This window comes from Egretta garzetta, unplaced genomic scaffold, assembly GCF_000687185.1.
Source record: "Egretta garzetta isolate BGI_Z169 unplaced genomic scaffold, ASM68718v1 scaffold85, whole genome shotgun sequence".
Classification (NCBI taxonomy): Eukaryota; Metazoa; Chordata; class Aves; order Pelecaniformes; family Ardeidae; genus Egretta; species Egretta garzetta.
The window spans coordinates 919,238-938,827 of record NW_009259718.1 but is presented as its reverse complement, the minus strand read 5'-3'; the positions used below and the strand labels follow the sequence as shown (position 1 = coordinate 938,827).

Sequence of the window (19,590 nt, the reverse complement as noted above, 5' to 3'; positions counted from 1 at the left end):
CTGTGCCTCAAAACTTACCCATTGCTGCCCATAGCTGTCCTCCACATCATTAACCCATCGGTCATCCCATTGAACTCTGATCCCTAGTAAGCCAGAAGGCCAGAACCCATTCTCTGCCATGATTACAAAATAGGTGAAGAAACCTCCAAGGGCCTGGATCATACCTGAACAGATAAGAAAGGATAAAACTCATGAAGCTACTGTGCAGTGCAATTGTAACAGAAAGCAGTTTGCAGGAGACCTGAACTATCTAAAAGAATTACTCCTTGTGGGGCTCAGTCTCACAAGCAGCAGCTAACATCAAACTCAGCTGCAGCCCTTTTGCTGAGCAGCTTCTGCTCCCAACTGTGTACAGTTACTTCTGTTCTGCCCTGTGCTGTGATGGCGTGGTACTCAGGGACACAAGATAAAACTCCCTTTGTATTCTCAATAAGCCTTGCCCACTCCCAACCCTTGCAAAATACAGCCAAGAAGGTTCCCAAGGTCTGCTGCAATTAAGCATGAGCTCCTGTCCTGTGAACTGGGCACATCTCTGTAGCTGCCTTTAATCAAGGCTCCTAATACTCTGTGTTTAGGGATACGCTGGAGAGAATCCTTTACTTCTAATTAAACAAACAATGGGATCTATGTTCTTGCTGAACAAGTTTGAACCAGAGGAGAGCTGGTTGTCAGCCAGTTCCTTTACAGCGCTATGTAATTAAACAAAGTTACTGTGAAAGCAATTCAATAGATCAAGCTGCACAAGCCACCATTATGTGCCATGGGGCAGAATCATGGCAAATTCTTAACAGCCTGAGCTTCTGGTTTACACATCCCAAACCTCAACCCTACCAAAATATGCAGAACAGTCACAGACTCAGGATGGTGTACAGCCCCCACTACCACAGAGTTCAGATCAATGCCAGAGAAAAAACAGCTTACCAATCTGCCCATAGGCCATGCTGATCAGCCGTTCGTTCACCAGCTTGTCTGTTTTTGGATTTCTGGGCTGCCTCTTCATGATGTCACTCTCTGCTTGTTCATATGCCAGGGAGATAGCAGGGACCTTTGGAGGTGATAGGACTGCTGTTAGAACAGTTTCAATTTTCCACTGTATATAGCCTTCCCTGCCCCATGTTTTCAGCTTGAGGAACAGTACTGCCCAAAAGCCCTAGCTGTAGTATTCGGGAAGGACCTTACTGCCTCCCCATCCCCAGTTTGTCCTTACATGGAACAGAAGGATCCTCATACTCCAAGAGCCATGAGACAAGGGAGTGTGGATTAAGGGATTATCAAATGGTGACTTATTTTACATCAGAACACCAGAGAAAACTGTATTTAAGCATTTTTCCTTCCACCTGTCCTTTCTTTAGGGTACCTAAGAACACCCACAATTCTTCTTGAGATAAAAAGACATTCACCATGTCAGTGCCCAAGTCAATGCAGAGGATGGTGACTGTTCCCAGCGGAAGGGGTATGTTCGCAATAATGAAGATCAGGAACGGCGTGATTTCAGGAATGTTACTGGTCAAGGTGTAAGCAATAGACTTCTTCAGGTTATCAAAGATCAGACGTCCTGGGACAAGGGAGAGAGACCATAACTCACATCAGCAGAAGGCAGACAAGTACCTCATAGGCAGCTTCAGTGGTGACACTGAAAGGCAAAATGCTAGTACAGCAGGAGTCTCTTGCATGTAAGGGTCAAACTGTGTGCTCCATGCCTGGCATCACCTATACAGAGTAGTATTTTTGGTCACAGCAATCAGGATTCACTGCATACAGCAGTAGGATACTAAGCCCTGGTTTCTGAAGATCATTAAGAGCCCCTGGAGGTACCCTCTGTTCTGCTCCCATTTGAGAGCTATTGTGCCATCAGGGAGGAAAATGTGTCAGACAACTGGCAAAGATGACTGTAGGGTCACTGTTAGGCAAAAGGACAAAGTAGCTTCTGTTACTCAGCTCCTTCCTACTACTTCCTACTACATACAAAACTAGCATATAGTAGCTTCTGTTACTCAGCTCCTTCCTACTACTACCCATCCCAAAGGGTCATGCTAGTCCCATGGAAAGGGAGAAGACTTTCAAGGGAGGAAGAAAGTGCTGCCCTCCTTGAAAACACTTGTCGCAGAGACAAGCTCAAATAAAGGAGAGCCCTCCAGATGCCTCTATTTCAGAGGGAATCAGTAAGTAACATTGCTGAAGCATGCCACTTTGCCACCCCTGCACACAAGTTATAAACTCACCTTCTTCAACCCCAGTGACAATGGAGGCAAAGTTATCATCCAGCAGAATCATGTCAGCTGCCTGCTTGGAGACATCTGAGCCAGCAATACCCATCGCAACACCAATGTCAGCCTTCTTCAGGGCTGGGGAATCATTCACACCATCACCTGTGACCGCTACAATGGCACCCTAGTCAAAGAGAGGGATAGAAAGACTGGTATCATGCAAGATGTTTTGGGCAGAAAAGCTTTCTCATCTCTTTCAGGAGATGAAGCACAAAAAACACCCCCTCTTTCACTTTGCTGTAAAGAGACTTCAGTTTCTCCTTGTCCTTCCCTCACCCCTTTCCCTGTTCTGATCAGGCTTATCAGAGAACCATGCCACTCTCTCTAAAGGAGATGTTGGACAATGTATAAACACATTGAATCCTGCTGTCCCAAGCACCTCCAGAACATTTAGGAATTAAGTGTGTTGAACATCCTAGGATCAGAAGAAAGCCTCAGTACAAACTGAAGATGCCTTCCTGCAGCACCCTTATGTTTATGTATTGCAGAGCAGCCTGACATCAGCAGCTGAAGGCTGCTGACAGGCTGAGATCTAGTCTGGCCCTTTACCTGATGGCACTGAGAAGACTAAGCCACTTCTGAAGGCAGCACTAGTTGGTAGTTTATACATATGTCTAGGGATTTCTCCAATATGAAATCCTTAGACTCCTTCCCCTTACCTGTCGCTGACAGCCTTCCACAATTATAAGCTTCTGCTGAGGAGATGTCCTGGCAAAGACAATTTCTGTATGATGAATCAGGATGTCATCCAGTTGCTCACTAGTCATGTCCTTCAAATCTGAGCCATGAACAACACAAGCTTTGGCATCCCTGCAATCAAGAGACAATATAACGTTTCACTTAATAAATTAAACTAAGTTTAATAGCACTCATTAGTGGTATTTTCCCCATAAAGCTATAGCTCTTCAGTGCTCTAGGCAAAGACCAACTCCTCCTACGACTAAATGCTAATCCAGGCAGCCTCTGCACAGAAGTTTGATGCTCCAAGTTTAAAGACAGATGGGGAACACAAAGAAAAAGACAAGATAGCACCAAGCAACAGACAAAAAGCCCCATGAGCAGACCAATTCTCTCTACAGCTTTTTAAATGCATCAAGGCAAAGACTAGTTGTTCCACAGCTCTTGGCCTCTCTGCAAGAGGAACTTCTGGCTCAGGCAGCTAGCTTCCAACATCACACGAGATGCTGTGGTCTTCTGCAGGCAATCGTTTTTGCAACAGACTGATGAGCTACACGTGGCTCTTCACAGAGTGCTCACACTATGCCAGCTCAGACACTCTTCAGCAACAAAAGCATGCAATGTTATATTTAGACTGGTTTGGTACCCTGCATGCTACAGCAAAATACCACCTCTCTAACCCAGCATACCATCCCTTATAGGTCTAGGAGACTATCCATGCAGCTTGTGACATCACCCAGTTTAGACAGGGAAATTCCTTCCCCACCCTTACAGCCAGCTGCTGACCTGCTCAGTCACACAGCCCAGTGATCCCTGGCCTGCACTGATAGGTTGTGAAGTTGCCCTCAAAAAAAAACAAAAACCCAAAAACCAAAACTAACTCATCCACAATACCACAATACTTGTCTTCCCCAAGCAATTCATTCCACAGGGTGTCTCTATTCACAGTTCATAAGCTACATGGCTACCCTCCAGCCCAAACACAGGCTGGGTCAAGCTAAGCAATGCAGACAGCCCAGCCATTCTGCAAACAGCCCGCTTATTGCCAAAGCGCATTTTCTGAGGATGTCTCAGTTCTGCACTAGGCTATGAAGGCAAACATTAACCCCTAAGAGGAAGGAATTCCATTTTCACATTTAGTCTGCCTGTAGCTACCGACTAGTTTCAACTCTCTACCCAGCCCAAGTCCTGCTCCCTTTGTCCATGTGCAATCACACTCAGAAGAAAGTTTGAGAGCAAGAGGGACAGAACTTCGCTTTGAGTGGTCATGTTTATCGGTGGCATTTCAGCTCTTTCCTCTAAACAGTATTAAAACAGTTAAACAGAGTTTACTTCTAGTAGCCCATTCAGTCTGGACTGACTAACAAACTAGACATTTTCTTTTTACCAGAGTTTTCTCCATGAATCTGTAAATTATCTTACTAAATAAGCTTGCCTAAGTATATGTTTGGGGGCAAAACTAGACCTTATCCTCTATTTAAAAATCTGGAATCACAGGAGTACACGGTTTCAGGCTTTGCAGCAGCATTGCTTGAAAGTCCCCAAATGGCCACCTCCCTCCCCCATGCCACTTTAGATACCTTTTCCTTCCTGCTACATTGGGCCAGTACAGGGTGCTTGTGCAGTGACATGAACCAGCCAGGACAAATGCTCAGCTCAGGGGGCAAAATGTTAGCCCCCAGAAGACTTCACCCAGCCAGCTGTTTCTTTCCCCCACTGTGGGGGACAGACCATCAGGACAGGCAGCTGTAGGGCAGAGAGAGGACAGAAGACTGCCCAAGTTGCCTGTAGAGGGCTTACTCCTAACTACTTCCCATGCACATTCAAGACAGCCTTGTGCATTCCTCACATAACTCATGATACACTTTGAAGAGCTGCAACATGCTGAGCTAAGCAGACGCCAAACTTTTCATATCTAGGGAGAGATGCCGAGAGATTATCCACAGCAAGAAGAGAGGCAAATGCTTAATTCTTTGAACAGTTCTGGCCCTCCCCACCAGTCAGTACCTAGGGTTGACTTGGCTGACAGGAATGTTGAGTCGAGCAGCAATATCTTCTACTGTTTCATTGCCCTCAGAGATGATGCCGACACCCTTGGCAATGGCTTTGGCTGTGATCGGATGGTCTCCAGTAACCATGATAACCTGAAATGCAAACATACTGCTGTGAAAGCCTTGTCTGTACTGTAGAGCAACACTGCTCAAGAGGCAGGGTCCCTTGAGACTGAAAAGGCCACGTGGCTTTTATTCTACTAGCAAGCCCTGGCACAGAGCAAGCCTGAGGTACAGGCAGTAACCTGTTATCAGTATGCAAGGGATTGAGGTGGATGGAAGACAAAGAAAATTGTTAATCCTGAGTCAACAGATCCAGTTCCATTTCCTGCCTATGCTTTGCTCTCTCATCTCAGTCAGTACTGTGGGACATGCAGACCACACCTGAGCCAAATCACATGCTCTGGGACACCATGCCATCAGCACGTGCCAGTGCCCTAGCAGTTTGGAGTCTAACTCATTTTTCAGTCCATTAACATACAATCATTTGTATTTAACTTCAAAATGAAGCCTGAAGTAGTACTAGTTAAATCTTGATCGATACGTCTCTTCACTTGCTCACGTTACAGCAAACACACAGAGTAAGGGAAGCCCTTTATATCCACAGGTACAGAGCAAGGCAACTTTCAACCCAGGAATAAACTACCTTGATCCCTGCGCTTCTGCATTTTCCAACAGCATCTGGCACAGCAGCACGAGGAGGGTCAATCATAGACATCAGTCCTACAAAGCAGAGTTTGTCTACAGGGAAGTTCACTTCATCTGTATCAAACTGGAAGCCATCAGGGAACTGGTCATCAGGCAGAGCCAAGTGACAGAATCCTGTAACACATCAAACCCGTGTTTATTCTGTTCCTACATATCAGGAAGCAGAGAGAGCGAATGCTTATTGCTTCTACAAACAGCTATGCAAGAACAACAAGGCAGTGTCAGACATTTAGCCAGGGCTATTGAGGCAGGAGTCGCACTCATATTCTGATAACTAATAGCTGTTGCTAGGTGCCCAGACACAGCTTGGTTCACATGCAGTGGAGCAAATCTAATACCATCTGGCCCCATGGAGACTGAAGGTCCCAAATGCTTTGCTTCGTTTTGATCTAGGTAACCCAGCTGCTGGGCAAGACAAGACGCTGCAGGCTGCCTTTTAGACTAAAGGCAGGACCATTCCTATATGAATTGCTGAAGTGACCTTGACTCAACACTATGGTTACACTGCAGGAACAACCCTCCACTTAATCTGTGGGGACTCTGTGCAGGAGCGTGAGGGACAAATCTTTTCCAGTTTATTAAGGCTACTTTTCCTTACCTAACACTCTCTCCCCAAGGCCTCCCAACTCAAGGTAGGCATTCTGGAAAGCATCTTTCATTTCCTCATCCAGTGGTTGCTCTTTGCCATGAATAAGAATGGTGCTGCAGCGATCCAGGATCCTCTCTGGAGCTCCCTTCATCACCAGCAAGTAACGGGATTCTGATGGATTTGCATTTTTGTGGATAGACAGCTAGGATGGAAGAAATGAAACTGTTTTATAGACATGTACTGTGAAGGTCACAAGTAATCACCATCACTCAGTGTTTTGTGACTACACTACTAGCTCAGGACAGTTTGTGATATTCTGCTCTCGTTTTCATCTACCTGCAGATTAAAGAGGTTAACAAACTAAGGAATTGCTACATATTCTTTAACATTAACATATAACCACAGATATTGCAATGGCCTTTTTTGTATCCAAGTTCCACCTGTGAAGGTCATTTACCAGCAGTTCATGCCTATTCCCAGGTTTGAGTTCTTCCATTCTCTGTGCAATACTGCTGCACAGGCAGGAAGCATGTCTGGTCTTTTCTCAGCAGCCGACACTGTAGTGTCGAGGCAGCTCCAGAAGCTCTTACACAGTGTAACTAAGCATGGTCTGTTAACTTAAATTTATAGTCTTGAGCAGTCTGCAAACAAGTAATGGCTGGACAAGATTTTGGTGTCAAAACAAGTTTTGAGACACATTGCGTGCAAATTTACATAAGTGTTTCACACAGCATCTCTCCCTCAAGAGGACACGCACTTACCTGGTACTTGTTGGTAGAGTTAAATGGTATTTCCACCACTTTGGGGTACCTTTCTCTCATGTCCTTGACAGAACCACAGCACAATTCAATGCATTTCAGAAGCGCGGACTCAGAGGCATCTCCTGCCACTGCTCTCTGAGGAAAGAGACAACTATTAAAGCATACATCCCAGTGGACTCACCACAGAAGTCTTGACATTTAAAAACATGTATTCATCTGAGCCCAGTCCCAGCTTCTACATAACATGGTATGAGACCAAAGAATGAACAATTCTATCATCTAGTACCAACAAATACTGCATTTCAGAATGCCAGGCTGCCCAGCCTGAGAGCGCAGCAGTCTTCTGGTGCCAAAGTCAGGCAGCCCTTTTAAATGGCAGAGAAAGTCAGATAACCAGGTGCAGTCAGAGAAAGAGAGGCTGGAGAGTAAACTCTGAGAAGAGCTGCTGTAAATTGCTTGCCATGAAGAACAGCAAATGTGAGATTACGACTGATGAACACGCATGCAGGAACACTTGCATGTGCTCTCCCACCCCAATGCAAGATCAGCTTATGAAGCCTCTGGCAGAGTAGATTTAATGTGTCCATGCCTCCTCCTCTGCCATAAGGTTAGCATTGGTAGAGACTGTAGGTGGGGGTTCTCAGCCCTGGAGATCTGTGTGTGCTCAGCATCCTGCTTGAGTTTCCTTTGCTGTAATTTAAACCAAGTATTTCTTGCCCTTCTGGTCTCTTTGTCCATGATTTTTTTTTTTTTGTTTTTATACTGCTTTTTGATATCTAAAGACTTTTCAAAACTCCTCCCTCCCAAGTCTTCCTGAGATGGGAAGAACTCCAGCTCTTTATCTTACATCTAAAAAACATGACCTGAAGTTATAGTCAGAGGAGTGCTAGGGAAAAAAATAGTTTGTTCCATCATTTCTATTACCACAGCATCAGAACACCCTTGGGAAGAAGTTTACTAAACAACATGACTAATATTTGACAGATTATAAGCATGGTACAGTTAATTTCAGCTCTGGCTGGGTCACAGTTCAGAAGCAGGAATCTGAATTGATGTTATGCCGGCATTTGCACCAGCGCTGAACCAGAAAAAGCTTAAAAAGCCAAGACTTGCCAGTGAGAACAGACTGGCTAAAGACAAAGTCTCCCACGACTGCTACTCCCCCAGCTCCGGTATCTACTTCTCCCAGCTCCCAGAACTGGGTGTTTATAGCCTTTAAGTGTACAAATGCAAGAGAATTTTTGGAAAAGCCAGACTTTGGGAAGTGCCTAGAAAGCTTTCTGGTCTTTCCTAGCCCTGTCTGAAGTACCCGACTCCCAAACAACCTGTAGATGCTACTGGATAGCAGGGAGTCTGCTGTGGGAAATGAGCCTTCCCAGTCCCATCTCCTCTGCCTACAGCACATCTCCTATAAGAATGCTAGACTGCAGAAAAGATTAAGAGTGGCAGATAGCTCTACTTCACAGGTTCCTGTGACCCACAGGACGTTATCTCACTACCGTTATGGGAAGGTGGTGACTGGGAACAGGACAAACATTCCTTTTAGGAACTTACCTTAAGAATTGGTACATTTTCCTGGTTGGCCTGAAACACAGCACGGTTGCAGAGACCTGCAACTCTGGACAAAGCAGTCCAAGTAGCTGAGCTCCTGTCAAAGGAAGCACCTGAAAGCAGCAGAAGAATGTCAAAAAGAAAACACACACACCCCAAAAAAAAACAAAACCAAAAAACAAAAAACCAACACATAAGCTCAGAAGAATGTCAAAAAGAAAACACACACACCCCCCCAAAAAAAAACCAAAAAAAAAACCAAAAACCCAACACATAAGCCCCAAATCCCAAAGGCTTAAGAGCAAGAAGTCTTTATGTCAGAAATAGGAAATACTTAGAGCCTGTTAGCACACTATATCTCTTTCAATCCTCCTCCCTTCCCAGGTACTTGAAGAGCAGCTGATTGTTTTAAGACCCGAGGGTGAAAGAGCAACAGTGCAAGAGAACACCTCTGCTTTCAAGATTCCAGTAATGGCTGGAAGCAGCAGCATTTGGGGACAAAGCCAAGGGATTTGGGAGAGAACATTCTTTCAGGGAGTCTTGAGTAAGGGATGCTGGGTTCAGCCTCCAGGTTGTCTCACTTTATCCATCACCCAGGAACTGGATGAAATAGCTCCCAAAGGAACAATGCTTAAATAAAGATACTGCTTTTCCCATGCTGGCTTTTAAATTGGCTTCAACAGAGATGAATCAGATGGTTAACTGATAAGCCAATGTAATTTCCATAAAGTGGAATTTTCTAGGTTTATTTCTACTGCAGCCAAGCCAAAACAGAGTGCTTCCAAATAACACTATTTATAGCCTATTACTTTGCACTAGTGTTAAAGACCAAGAACAGTAAAGCAGCCTCAAGTGATTCAGACAAGCACAATGTTTTGGAGTGGTTGAGGGCAGGGTGCAGCACACCACTAGAAAAAGTTTATGCTAATGATGTGTTGCAAGCACAGCATTTCACGTTTCACAAGTTAGATGACAGCCAGGAAACTCCTGAACTTGGTTGTACTAAATAGTTCTGGAGAGGTAAGTACCTCTCTCAATTGCACAGCACACTGAGATTTCAGATTCTTGTCAATTGCTACTCTGCAAACACAACCAGGATGTTCTGGGAAAACCCCTGCTCAATGGCAGTCATCTGGTTCCAGATGGGAAATTTCCATCTATGTCCAGTCTCAAGTAATTTATTATCAGGGTCAACACCTCTGCTGTCCACACTCAGCAGACTTCAGATGAGGCAATTTCATCAGATACATTTTGGCAAAAATAATTAGGTACTCTGAAGTACAGAACAGCAAGTATTTCTACATACAGGACAAACATAAGCGGCTCAACATTCAAGAGGCTCAAATTCCAATAGAGTAATTCAGAGCAAAAGCAGCCTATATGGAGTTTAAGGATTAAACAGAACTGTGGTCCAGTGCAAAGCTTTCTGTGCATCACCAAGTCTTTTAATGCTCATTGTAGATCATGTTAGAAGTCCTTGCACTGTGAACTTCACTTGGACTGGAGAGCTAGAAAACAGGTTTTTAGAAGTACAGGCATGCATGAAGCCCCAGAAAAAGACATTTTAATGAGATGCCTCAAGCGCAAAGAGATGGTCTTACCACTCTGGTTCTCTGTAGTATCAGCCTCATGAATCTGATTGTCAAACCACATGTGTGCAACTGTCATCCGATTCTGTGTCAGAGTGCCTGTTTTGTCAGAACAGATAGTGGATGTGGAACCCAGGGTTTCCACAGCTTCCAGGTTCTTTACCAAGCAGTTCTTACGAGCCATACGCTTGGCTGTTAGTGTCAGACATACCTGGAGGCAAGGAAGAAGATGACAGGTTAGATGTGCTTGTGTACTAATACACTGCTACCCAACTCACCATGGGCATGGAGTGGCAACCAGCTTACGTGCCCTGCAGTGATTCCCTAACTCTGTGCTCACCCTGCCAGTGCAAAACAAAGAGCAGTATTTAGGCCCAGCTGCTAGGTTTAAATAACACATTTTCCTCATCACAAAACCTCCAGAAAAGGACTTGCAGGGCTTCAAGTCTTCTGCTTCTCAGTGCATTAGGAAGGAAATAACATTCCCTGGACTAACATTTTAATTAAGAAGCTGCAATTCCCTAATCATAAGAACTCTCAAAATAGGTAGAGGCAGGCCACACATGAGAAGGCCCAAAATAGCTCTGAGATAGGGCTGTAATTTACTGGTGTAGGAATTGAGCAGCTCCGGCTACCCTTTCTCACCAGAGGCTCTTATCTGGTTCCAGCTCCCACCTGTTCGTTCCCCAGCTGAGATGCTGCTCTACTTCCTAAGGCTGCGTGGACACTTCTAGCCCTGTCCATCATCATCCTCTACACAGCTGAGCACACCCCAATAGTCCCACCATTTCTTCAGGAAACCAAACATACAAGAATCTCTGCCAGGTTCCAGATTAAAAGCTGGGACTAGAGTAAAGCTTCAGGGTTGGAAGGGCTGGTGTGCATGTGGGTGTAGAAAACCTTTACAGTTCTAACAGGAAGGACCCTTCTTGCCACAGAAAAAGGCAAGACAAGTCCAGAACTCCTAATCTTGCTCACTTCAATTCTACAATGCCAAGCTTCTGTGCAGGTCTAGCTTAGGGATGCATCTTCATTAGAAAATCAGCTGCAGAACTTGACATTGATTAGGGCAACTAGTCCAACTATACTGAATTTATAAAATCTAGCCCTACACACTCACTACACAGAGGACCTTCTATTACTTTATTACCGCACTGAGCATGAAACACTCCACTTCCTTAAGCACTATGTATACAACTCAATCTTTTTTCCAACTTCACTCACCGTGACTGTTGCAAGCAGCCCCTCAGGGACATTGGCAACAATGATCCCAATGAGGAAGATTACAGCCTCCAGCCACGTGTACTCAAGGATGAGTGAAAGGATGAAGAAGGTGACACCCAGAAACACAGCCACTCCAGTGATGAGGTGGATGAAGTGCTCGATCTCCATAGCAATTGGAGTTTTCCCCCCTTCCAGTCCAGAAGCCAGACTTGCAATACGGCCCATCACAGTGCGATCCCCGGTGCTAATGACAATGCCACGAGCAGTGCCTAGAAGAGACAAGTTTTAGAAAGAAATTCCTGTGTGAGTGGCCAAGCTGTATGCTCTCTCTCTTCCACCCCAGGGAATCAAGTGCCAATTGCATAGGGAATTAGAGGAAGCCATCTTCAAGAAGCAGACAGTGTCCTCTTCCCTCATTTAAGGGGAGACCCATTTTCTCTCCCCACTGCTCTTGAGAAAGATAAAGAATTTTCCTCAGTGCAGCAAAGTTGGGTTTTTTTGGGGGGAGGAGAGAGGGGGCAGTTTGCTGCTCAGAATCTGTCAGCAAAGGACACAATAGGATTCAGGCAGAATTCTCCACCATCACTGAACAGTTATAAATGCTGTGGATATGGAAAAGGTGCTCTAGGCTTCAGGACAAAGGGTGCCTAATGACCATACTCTGAGCTGCAACAGGAAGTTCTGCCAGAGTTGTTTGAAATTCCTGCTTTCTGCAGCAGCTGTATTATTTCTTATAGCTCTGCCTAACCATCGTGGTTCACATTACATTATCTGCACTTTAACACACTTTAACACTGCTTGAAGACACATCACATAGCTGCTCCTCTAGGAGGAGCAAGAAATTAAAAAAAAAAAAAAAACAAACAGTACTGAATCTTCTTTGCCCAAGTATTGCAGTTGGAAGGGGCAAAGCCTTTGCTGAGAACTTCCAGCCTGCTCTTGCATGGTACGAGTAGGCTACCAATAATACACTAAACTCACACAGCATTGGCATTGCTTACCTATGCAGTTCAATCCCTAGCATTGCTAATACTTTAGGGAAGTAGGAGTCACATACCTTCCACACAGTTGGTAGAAAAGAAGGCAATGTTCCTGGTCTCCAGTGGGTTCTCATTGGAGAAGTCTGGAGACCTGGTCTGAGGCTCCGATTCACCAGTAAGTGAGGAGTTATCCACCTATGTGGAAGAGAATACTTTATCATACACAAGCAGGCAGATGACTTCAGCAATGAAAGCAGATAAAACACTAGGCACTCCCCCCACCCTTCTCTTCTACTCCACCACTCATTCATAGCATAGATGACATTATATTTGAAACCAGACCAATTCATTATCCTTCATAATGAAACTTTCAGACAGCCTGTCACTGCTGTACCTTGCAACCATTTGCACTTATGATCCGAAGGTCAGCTGGAATTCTGTCTCCTCCTTTCACTTCCACTAGATCTCCAACTACAACACCTTCGGCATTTATGCTGATCTTCTCACCATTTCTGACTACAAGAGCTTGCTGAAAAACAGTAAAGAAGCAACCTGTGTCAAAAGCAACTCTTAAGAAGGGGTTTAAGAGATACGAGTATCTTAAAATAGTTGTGCTATGGTTCTATAAGGTTTCTACTTGTACCAAATGTTTATCACTAATACGTATGTTACTTAAAGATAGCTATTTTTGTTTTCTTGATATTAAAGTTCCTTGTTGCCAAGGTGACAGTAAGATAGTTAGGCATGATACAGACCCTGTCCATGAAGGAATCTGAGTTTTACTGCTTATCACACCAGTTACTGAACTCCCTAGACTATCAAGAAAGTGTCCTATGAATGTTAATAAGCTGGTGGCACTCACAGGGTGCCAAGAACTGCCCTGGACGATTAGCATAGTTACTTGGAGCATAAAGAGTAAGGAGTCTCATAGATCCCTCAGCATTAAGAGCTAGTAATCCACATTAACAGCTTGGCACAAGAGACATCTTGCCTGCTAAAGGCCAACATGTACCATTCACAGGCAGGCCTCTTGCAATTGAAGCCCATGTTTAAAACTGTTAATAACCTTGAGCAAGCTACAGCTTGGCAGATCTCAAGGAAATGAGTTATTCCGTACCTGAGGCACCATGTTCTTGAAGGACTCCATGATCTTGGAACTCTTTGCTTCTTGGTAATAAGAAAAACAGCCAGTAATGATAACCACAGCTGCCAACACAACACCCAGGTACAGCTACAAGGAGCAGGAAAAGTGAGTCAGAGGACAATCTGCCCAACAGGTTTCCAGTTTGTGGAGATAAATTGCTTGGTATTTAAGTGCCCCATTACAAAGCATGGAGGTACTTGCAGCCTCTGAACATTTTGTACATAAAGGCCATCCACAAGCCACTGTTGTTAACACAACATGAAGGAAATCCGCTGTTCATTTCATTATGTGGAAGCACTCCAAGATGTGTTAAGCTCACCCACTGAATTTCCCATGCTGATGGGAAAAGCTTCTGGACTGAATGCTGAGAGGAAGTTAAATCTGCTTTGAGCCAAACAGGCTGCTCAGCCTCCCTTTGAGGTAAAACAGACATTTTCACTTACATTATCATTGTTGGGCTCCTCCTCCATCACACTTTGTATGCCATAAGCCAGGAAACATAGAATAGCACCAATCCACAACAGGAGCGAGAATCCTCCAAAGAGCTGTCGACAGAACTTGACCCATTCAGGAGTGGTGGGTGGGGGTGTGAGGGAATTTGGGCCATCACGAGCCAAAATCTCAGCTGCACGTGCAGGAGTCAAACCCTAAAAGAAAGGTTCCTTTTATAAGCATTGTGGCAAGACTGACTGGAAAAAGCGGCTCTGAATTTGTTCATGTTCTGCTTGAAAAGGAAGGCAGAGTCCTGCCACAGCAATAAGGAGATACCAACAGGTAACTGAAATCTCCATAGCTGCCAGGGATCTGCAACAAGGGCAGGATGTGAAAACTGAACACCAAAAGAGGAGCTACAGGATGTTGGGTGCTACTTGAGGAGCCTGCAGGCTAAGGGGCTACAAACATTGTTCTTTAGTTGTTGGTGTGCCTTCTTGTCGTGCCCTGACAAGAAGGCTACAGCAGCAGACTTTGAGCTCTGAGGAACAGCCCAGTGCAGTCCATCCTATCAAATTATGAAACAAGTGAAAGCTGGGGGCCATAAAGATGATGACACTTTGGATTGGCCTTCCAGGAAGTTCAGCTTTCAAAGCCAAGGTCTCTGACAGAAATATGCAAATCTCCATGCTGTTAGAGAGTCAGAGCAGACTTGTTGCTATATGCAATCACGCAAAAAATGCATGAAGCAAAGCAAACAAGAGCAAAGGTGCAAAAATCACTGCAGTGCTTCTGCACTGGACTTTGAGGTTAGCTAGGACATTTGCACACCTCTTACTATAAAAGGGTAACATTTTAACTGCTACTAGCCATTATTAAGTCTCTGGACACGTGCTAGCTTACTAGACTACATCTGCAATATAACAAACATTTGCCTTTATTACAAGCTCCTCAGGGAAAAAAATAAATCCAGGAATCAAGTTGACCTTGGAACAATTCAGAGGCAGATAACAGTGACTTTGTTAGAAACAAAGTCACTAAAGTATTGCAGCCAGGCTGTACAGTGGGAGGACGAAGAGAAGTATTTGTGAGCATAACAATTCTCCCAAAGCCTGGGAAACTTAGCTGGAGGAGGGGAGATCAAACAAAAAAGAAAAAACCAGACCACCCAGATCTCTTTGTGAAGCACTTTGAGCTGAGACTGTTCCTTTTCAGATCATGGCAAGGAGGGAGGGAAAACAAAGTCTACCTACCCGATTCAAGTCTGTTCCATATTTACGATGAAGTTCATCAAGGCTCAGCTTGTGGTCATCCTGAAAGACAAGAAATAGTTGGCAGGGAAGAGATCACAGCCTCTGCAGGCTGATCAGCAAAGGCTCAGTAATTCCACCCCCCACCTCAGGTTTCCTATCTGTAACAGTTCAGTGAGATAGGAAGACTCTAGCTCATCTTCTCCGTGAAGAGAGTCTCAATCTCATTCCACAACTCAAAGCAGTCTCTAGCATTCTTTTGACCATTTTGGTATGACATGACAGCTTTTTAGCGGGGCAGGGAGCAGAAGAGGAGGGGAAAGGAAAGAAGTTGGAAAGGAAGGTAGGAATGTACAGAAGATTAACCCTGTAATTGCACACATTTTTAAGTAATGCTGCCAGCTTAAGCAGTGTTTCTTCCCCCAAAGAGGGGCAGGAGCAGATGCTTTAAGTTAGCATTGCTACAGAACACAAAATGTCATCTTGGAGCAAGCTTTATTATCCCCTACCCCTAACAGAGGGGGCCAAAACCATGACAGCCCAGACTCAAATCTACAGCACAGAAACAAAACCTGTATCAACATCAAGGAGAGTAGATCCAAGCTGGATGATGTGCACAGACAGATGTATAGCATCATCCATCATTCACAGATGGGGATGGGAGACACTCCCCACAGCCTTAAACATAATTAGAAGGAATAATAAATCTGAGGTCAGCCTGAGCAGAGGCCAGCAGTAAATGGAGCTGCACAGACTCAACTCCTCAGCTGGAATGAAAACAGCAGTCTTGCTCACATGACAGCACAATAAAGCCTGCAATGCTGCTGTCCAGACAGCACTCGATTGGGTGAGGAAATGCAGCTACTCTGTGCTACAGGTAACGCAGGCAAGCAGAGACTTGGGTTCTGTGTCAAGTGCCTGTTGAGAAGTGATGTTTTCAGGGCTACTGTGTGATCATCCTTATGCTGAAACACTTGCAGCATGTCTGGCTTGGAGACAGAGGGGACCAGAAGGGAGATCAGCGCCTTCTGTCACACCATGCTGTCAGCATACCAGCTCTTTCCTCTTTTAGTCACATGAAGTACGGCATTTTAGGGCAGCAAATATTCTTAAAGCTGCTCTTTCCATGCCCTACACTCTTACCATTGAGACTTCCTTTTTAAGTTCATCCATGTCCCTCTCCTTCTTCCCCTTCTTCTTCTTTGCGCCATGCTCTGATGTAGCAGTAGGCTCATACTTGTCTCTTCCAGCCTGCAAGAGAAGACAGTACCGTAAGAAACACCTCAGTCAACTTCTACAGCAGCAGACATGAACTATGCACATGAGACTGCCAGGCAGATGAAATGATTACTGTTTATTAAAGTTATACCACTTCAATACCTAAATAAAGGAGCTAGTGAGCAGACAAGTCTGCTCAACAGCACCCCCACACACAGATTACAGCCAGACATTGTGCAAGTCTAGCTAGAAGGACAGCAAGCTACGCACTATTCAGTCAGTCTTGATGCGTGAGCCCCAGCTCAAGCTGAAAAGTGACAAAGAGCAGAAGAAACCAAGCCCTGAGTGCAGATGTATGTTCCCTGCAAGGCATTAACAACTCCTCCCTCTCAGTCTTCCACATCCTCTAGCAAGGAGCAGCCTATCAACTGAAGATAACTAAGAGGTGGTATCTCTGACTGGTTGGATCTGGGGGACAAGCTCCAACACTTTCATTCTCAGTTTGGCACTCTAGCTGGCTGGTATGCAACAGAAAACTGCTTTCAATTTATGGCAATTTGACCAGTGAGAATGGTATACAAAGCAGAAGTACACTTTTGTAGATTCCATCTGTGCTCAGTCCTGCTTACACTTCACAGAGGAGACTATTTGCTTAAAGCCTCCTTATCCAGACAGATTTTCATTCACTTTCATTATGGTTACTTCCACATGAAATCATGCAGAGATTTAGATCTTGTCATGATGGGGTAAACAAGTACCTAAGGACAAAGAAATCATGACATAGCACATATAAACATCACTTGAAAGAAAAAAAAAGTACAGAAGAGTTACAGGCAGAAATAATCCCAAACTGCAAGAAGTTTGGACACCCTGTAAGGTACCAAAACCAGGCACCAGTAGAGCCTCACAGTGCACTTCCTCCATTAAGTACTCCATACATTTCCAGACTCTCACAAGCCTCCAATAGCAGCTTTTCCCTCGCTTCTCTTCTGTATGGCACCTATGAGATCCCTGCCAAGTTTTATGTGATGACATATTTGCCCAGTAATATCCCCAAGAAGTATTTTGAGATGAAAGAGCAGTTAGTGGCACCACAGTCAAACCATTAACAAGATTAAGAAAAGGTTTCAAAGGCATTGCCTTGCTGGATCTCCGTATGAGCACCTTGAAATCAAATTGGATTCCAGAGTGTGATCTGGACACAAACTATTGTTAGGATCCAAGAACTGTCCTGTTAAGCAGCAGGCATAGGAAATTTTTATTATTTACTCCAAGAGAAGTAGAAACCAAAACCAAAACTGAAACTATGTAAAAAAAGAAAAAAAAAAATCACAACTTCTCTAAAAGAACCCTTCAGTCACATCTAGATAAGGATTTTTATTGTTGAGAAAGCTCTGTGCACACCACTCCACAGCCACAGTCATGTATTACACATGCACAGAAGCCCTCTCTTGCCCTGTTCAGTAAAGGCAGGCTTTGCATCGCCCCTATCCTTGCGTACAGCTACAGAGCTGTGCAGTGGAAACAGTTTTTATAAGTGCAGTGGAGCCAAGCTGCTTGCCTCCTCTCTTCCAGGAAAAGGACACAGAACTACAGACTGTCAACATTCCTGACATACTCTTCCCTGCATCTAAATTCCCATTTCACTTCTTAGAAAAAAGAAGCCAAAGAACTTAAACCAGCATGGTTCTCACATTCCAGCATCACAAGAATTTGCCACAGGGCAATTCACAAGAAGTCACCATGAAGCATCTCTCCCTTCAGTCTCTGAAGGAAACAATTTTGATTTCTGCTAGAGCTCTAGCAGACAAGTCCAAACACAGTCCTGCACAAAGATTCTTGATTACTGCTTGAGATGAGAAATGATTTCTAATGAAGGTGAAGGAGCTGGTGCCTTGACTAGCAGTCTATCACCTCCAGCTTTGCCCCTTCCCCCCAGAAAAGCTTGCCAAGCTCTTGCAGGTGATCTAAAAGCCTCCTGGTTCTTTGAAACTTCCATGAGAAGTACAGTTACTTAGCTTATCAGAGGCAGCAGTGAACAGCCCAATAACCTAGGAGTGTTTAGCTCTTTCAGCTGCAGAGATTACCTACAAGTGGGCAAACATGGAAAGGCTCACTGCCCTTGTCCAAGCATGATTTGCTTAAAAAAAAAGCGCCCTGAACAAAACCCCAACCATCAGTTGCAGTCAGGACAAAAAGCAGCTAGAGTTACTCATTTCTTCAGTACCCAAGTATTTGGGTCTTAACTGAGTCCATCCTACCAAGGAGCTCAGAGTTCCTCCGTTTAAAAAAAAAAAATAAAGCACAGCATCTTCCCTTCTGTTGCTTTAGCACCACATTTCACTCATACAGAAAATACAAGTCAATAGCACCAATTTCAACTCCTACTACAGGATCATTTAATGCAGAATCTGAACTTCCTGCTCCATCACTCAAATCTGAACTTGACACAGATCAAAGTCCTGCCCCAGTTCTCTGCCTTCAGGGCCATTGCCTCTCTTCTGCTTAACAAAGGCTTGTGCTGGCTGGGCTGCAAGGGGACAAGGGGCTCATGCCACCCCTCAGCGCTGTAGGATTTCCCTGCTCTCCCCTCCTTTTCCTGCCGTACAATGAGAAGGCAGCTTATGGTACTCCAGATCTACATCTTATCGAGAATTAATCACATGACCTGAACACAAAGGAAGGTCTGTCTCATCAGAAATGTCACCCGTTACTTGACTTCGCCTAGGAACTCCGACTCATCAAAACTGCCACACAAAAAAAACACAGCCTTTTTTTCCATGCAAGATATTTTTTTTTTCCTGTTGGCTTAAGCACAACATTTGTACACACCAGCGTAAGAAGTTTTATAGAGCCCCCAGAAAATCCTATTGTCTTTCAGATACAGCTAATGCTTTTCCGCTCTGGACTAATCAAGCCATTGATGGCTGATGTTCTCGACACAAGCCATGATTGACCAGGAAACGGGAGGGGTGCAAATCAGCAGACAAGCTCAGAAGTACCCTTTTCTAACATCACCTAATCCAAGAAGAAATGTCAAGTAAGAGCCAAAATAAATTACACAGTCTCTGGAGGCCTGGTCTGTTCTAGTACTTATGTCATTATAATCAACTGTGCAGAGAAAACAGAAAGTTACTGTCCTGCTGCC

General features: G+C 44.5%; 1 protein-coding gene across 1 annotated transcript in view; it reads right to left on the bottom strand.

Moving 5' to 3' along the window:
- Nucleotides 1-16,481, bottom strand: part of ATP1A1 (ATPase Na+/K+ transporting subunit alpha 1) — a 19,336-nt gene extending 2,855 nt beyond the window's left edge. Inside the window, exons 1-18 of the mRNA XM_009639091.2 lie at nucleotides 16,368-16,481; nucleotides 15,228-15,287; nucleotides 13,986-14,189; nucleotides 13,516-13,629; nucleotides 12,793-12,927; nucleotides 12,476-12,593; nucleotides 11,419-11,687; nucleotides 10,207-10,405; nucleotides 8,609-8,718; nucleotides 7,055-7,189; nucleotides 6,303-6,495; nucleotides 5,643-5,818; nucleotides 4,953-5,089; nucleotides 2,927-3,077; nucleotides 2,223-2,391; nucleotides 1,401-1,555; nucleotides 922-1,045; nucleotides 19-164 (exon numbers count right to left, since the gene is read on the bottom strand). Coding sequence (XP_009637386.1) covers nucleotides 19-164; nucleotides 922-1,045; nucleotides 1,401-1,555; nucleotides 2,223-2,391; nucleotides 2,927-3,077; nucleotides 4,953-5,089; nucleotides 5,643-5,818; nucleotides 6,303-6,495; nucleotides 7,055-7,189; nucleotides 8,609-8,718; nucleotides 10,207-10,405; nucleotides 11,419-11,687; nucleotides 12,476-12,593; nucleotides 12,793-12,927; nucleotides 13,516-13,629; nucleotides 13,986-14,189; nucleotides 15,228-15,287; nucleotides 16,368-16,397 — 2,625 coding nt within the window. The 5' untranslated portion in view covers nucleotides 16,398-16,481. The remainder of the gene's footprint in view (nucleotides 1-18; nucleotides 165-921; nucleotides 1,046-1,400; nucleotides 1,556-2,222; nucleotides 2,392-2,926; nucleotides 3,078-4,952; nucleotides 5,090-5,642; nucleotides 5,819-6,302; nucleotides 6,496-7,054; nucleotides 7,190-8,608; nucleotides 8,719-10,206; nucleotides 10,406-11,418; nucleotides 11,688-12,475; nucleotides 12,594-12,792; nucleotides 12,928-13,515; nucleotides 13,630-13,985; nucleotides 14,190-15,227; nucleotides 15,288-16,367) is intronic.
- Nucleotides 16,482-19,590: the final 3,109 nt, after the last annotated feature.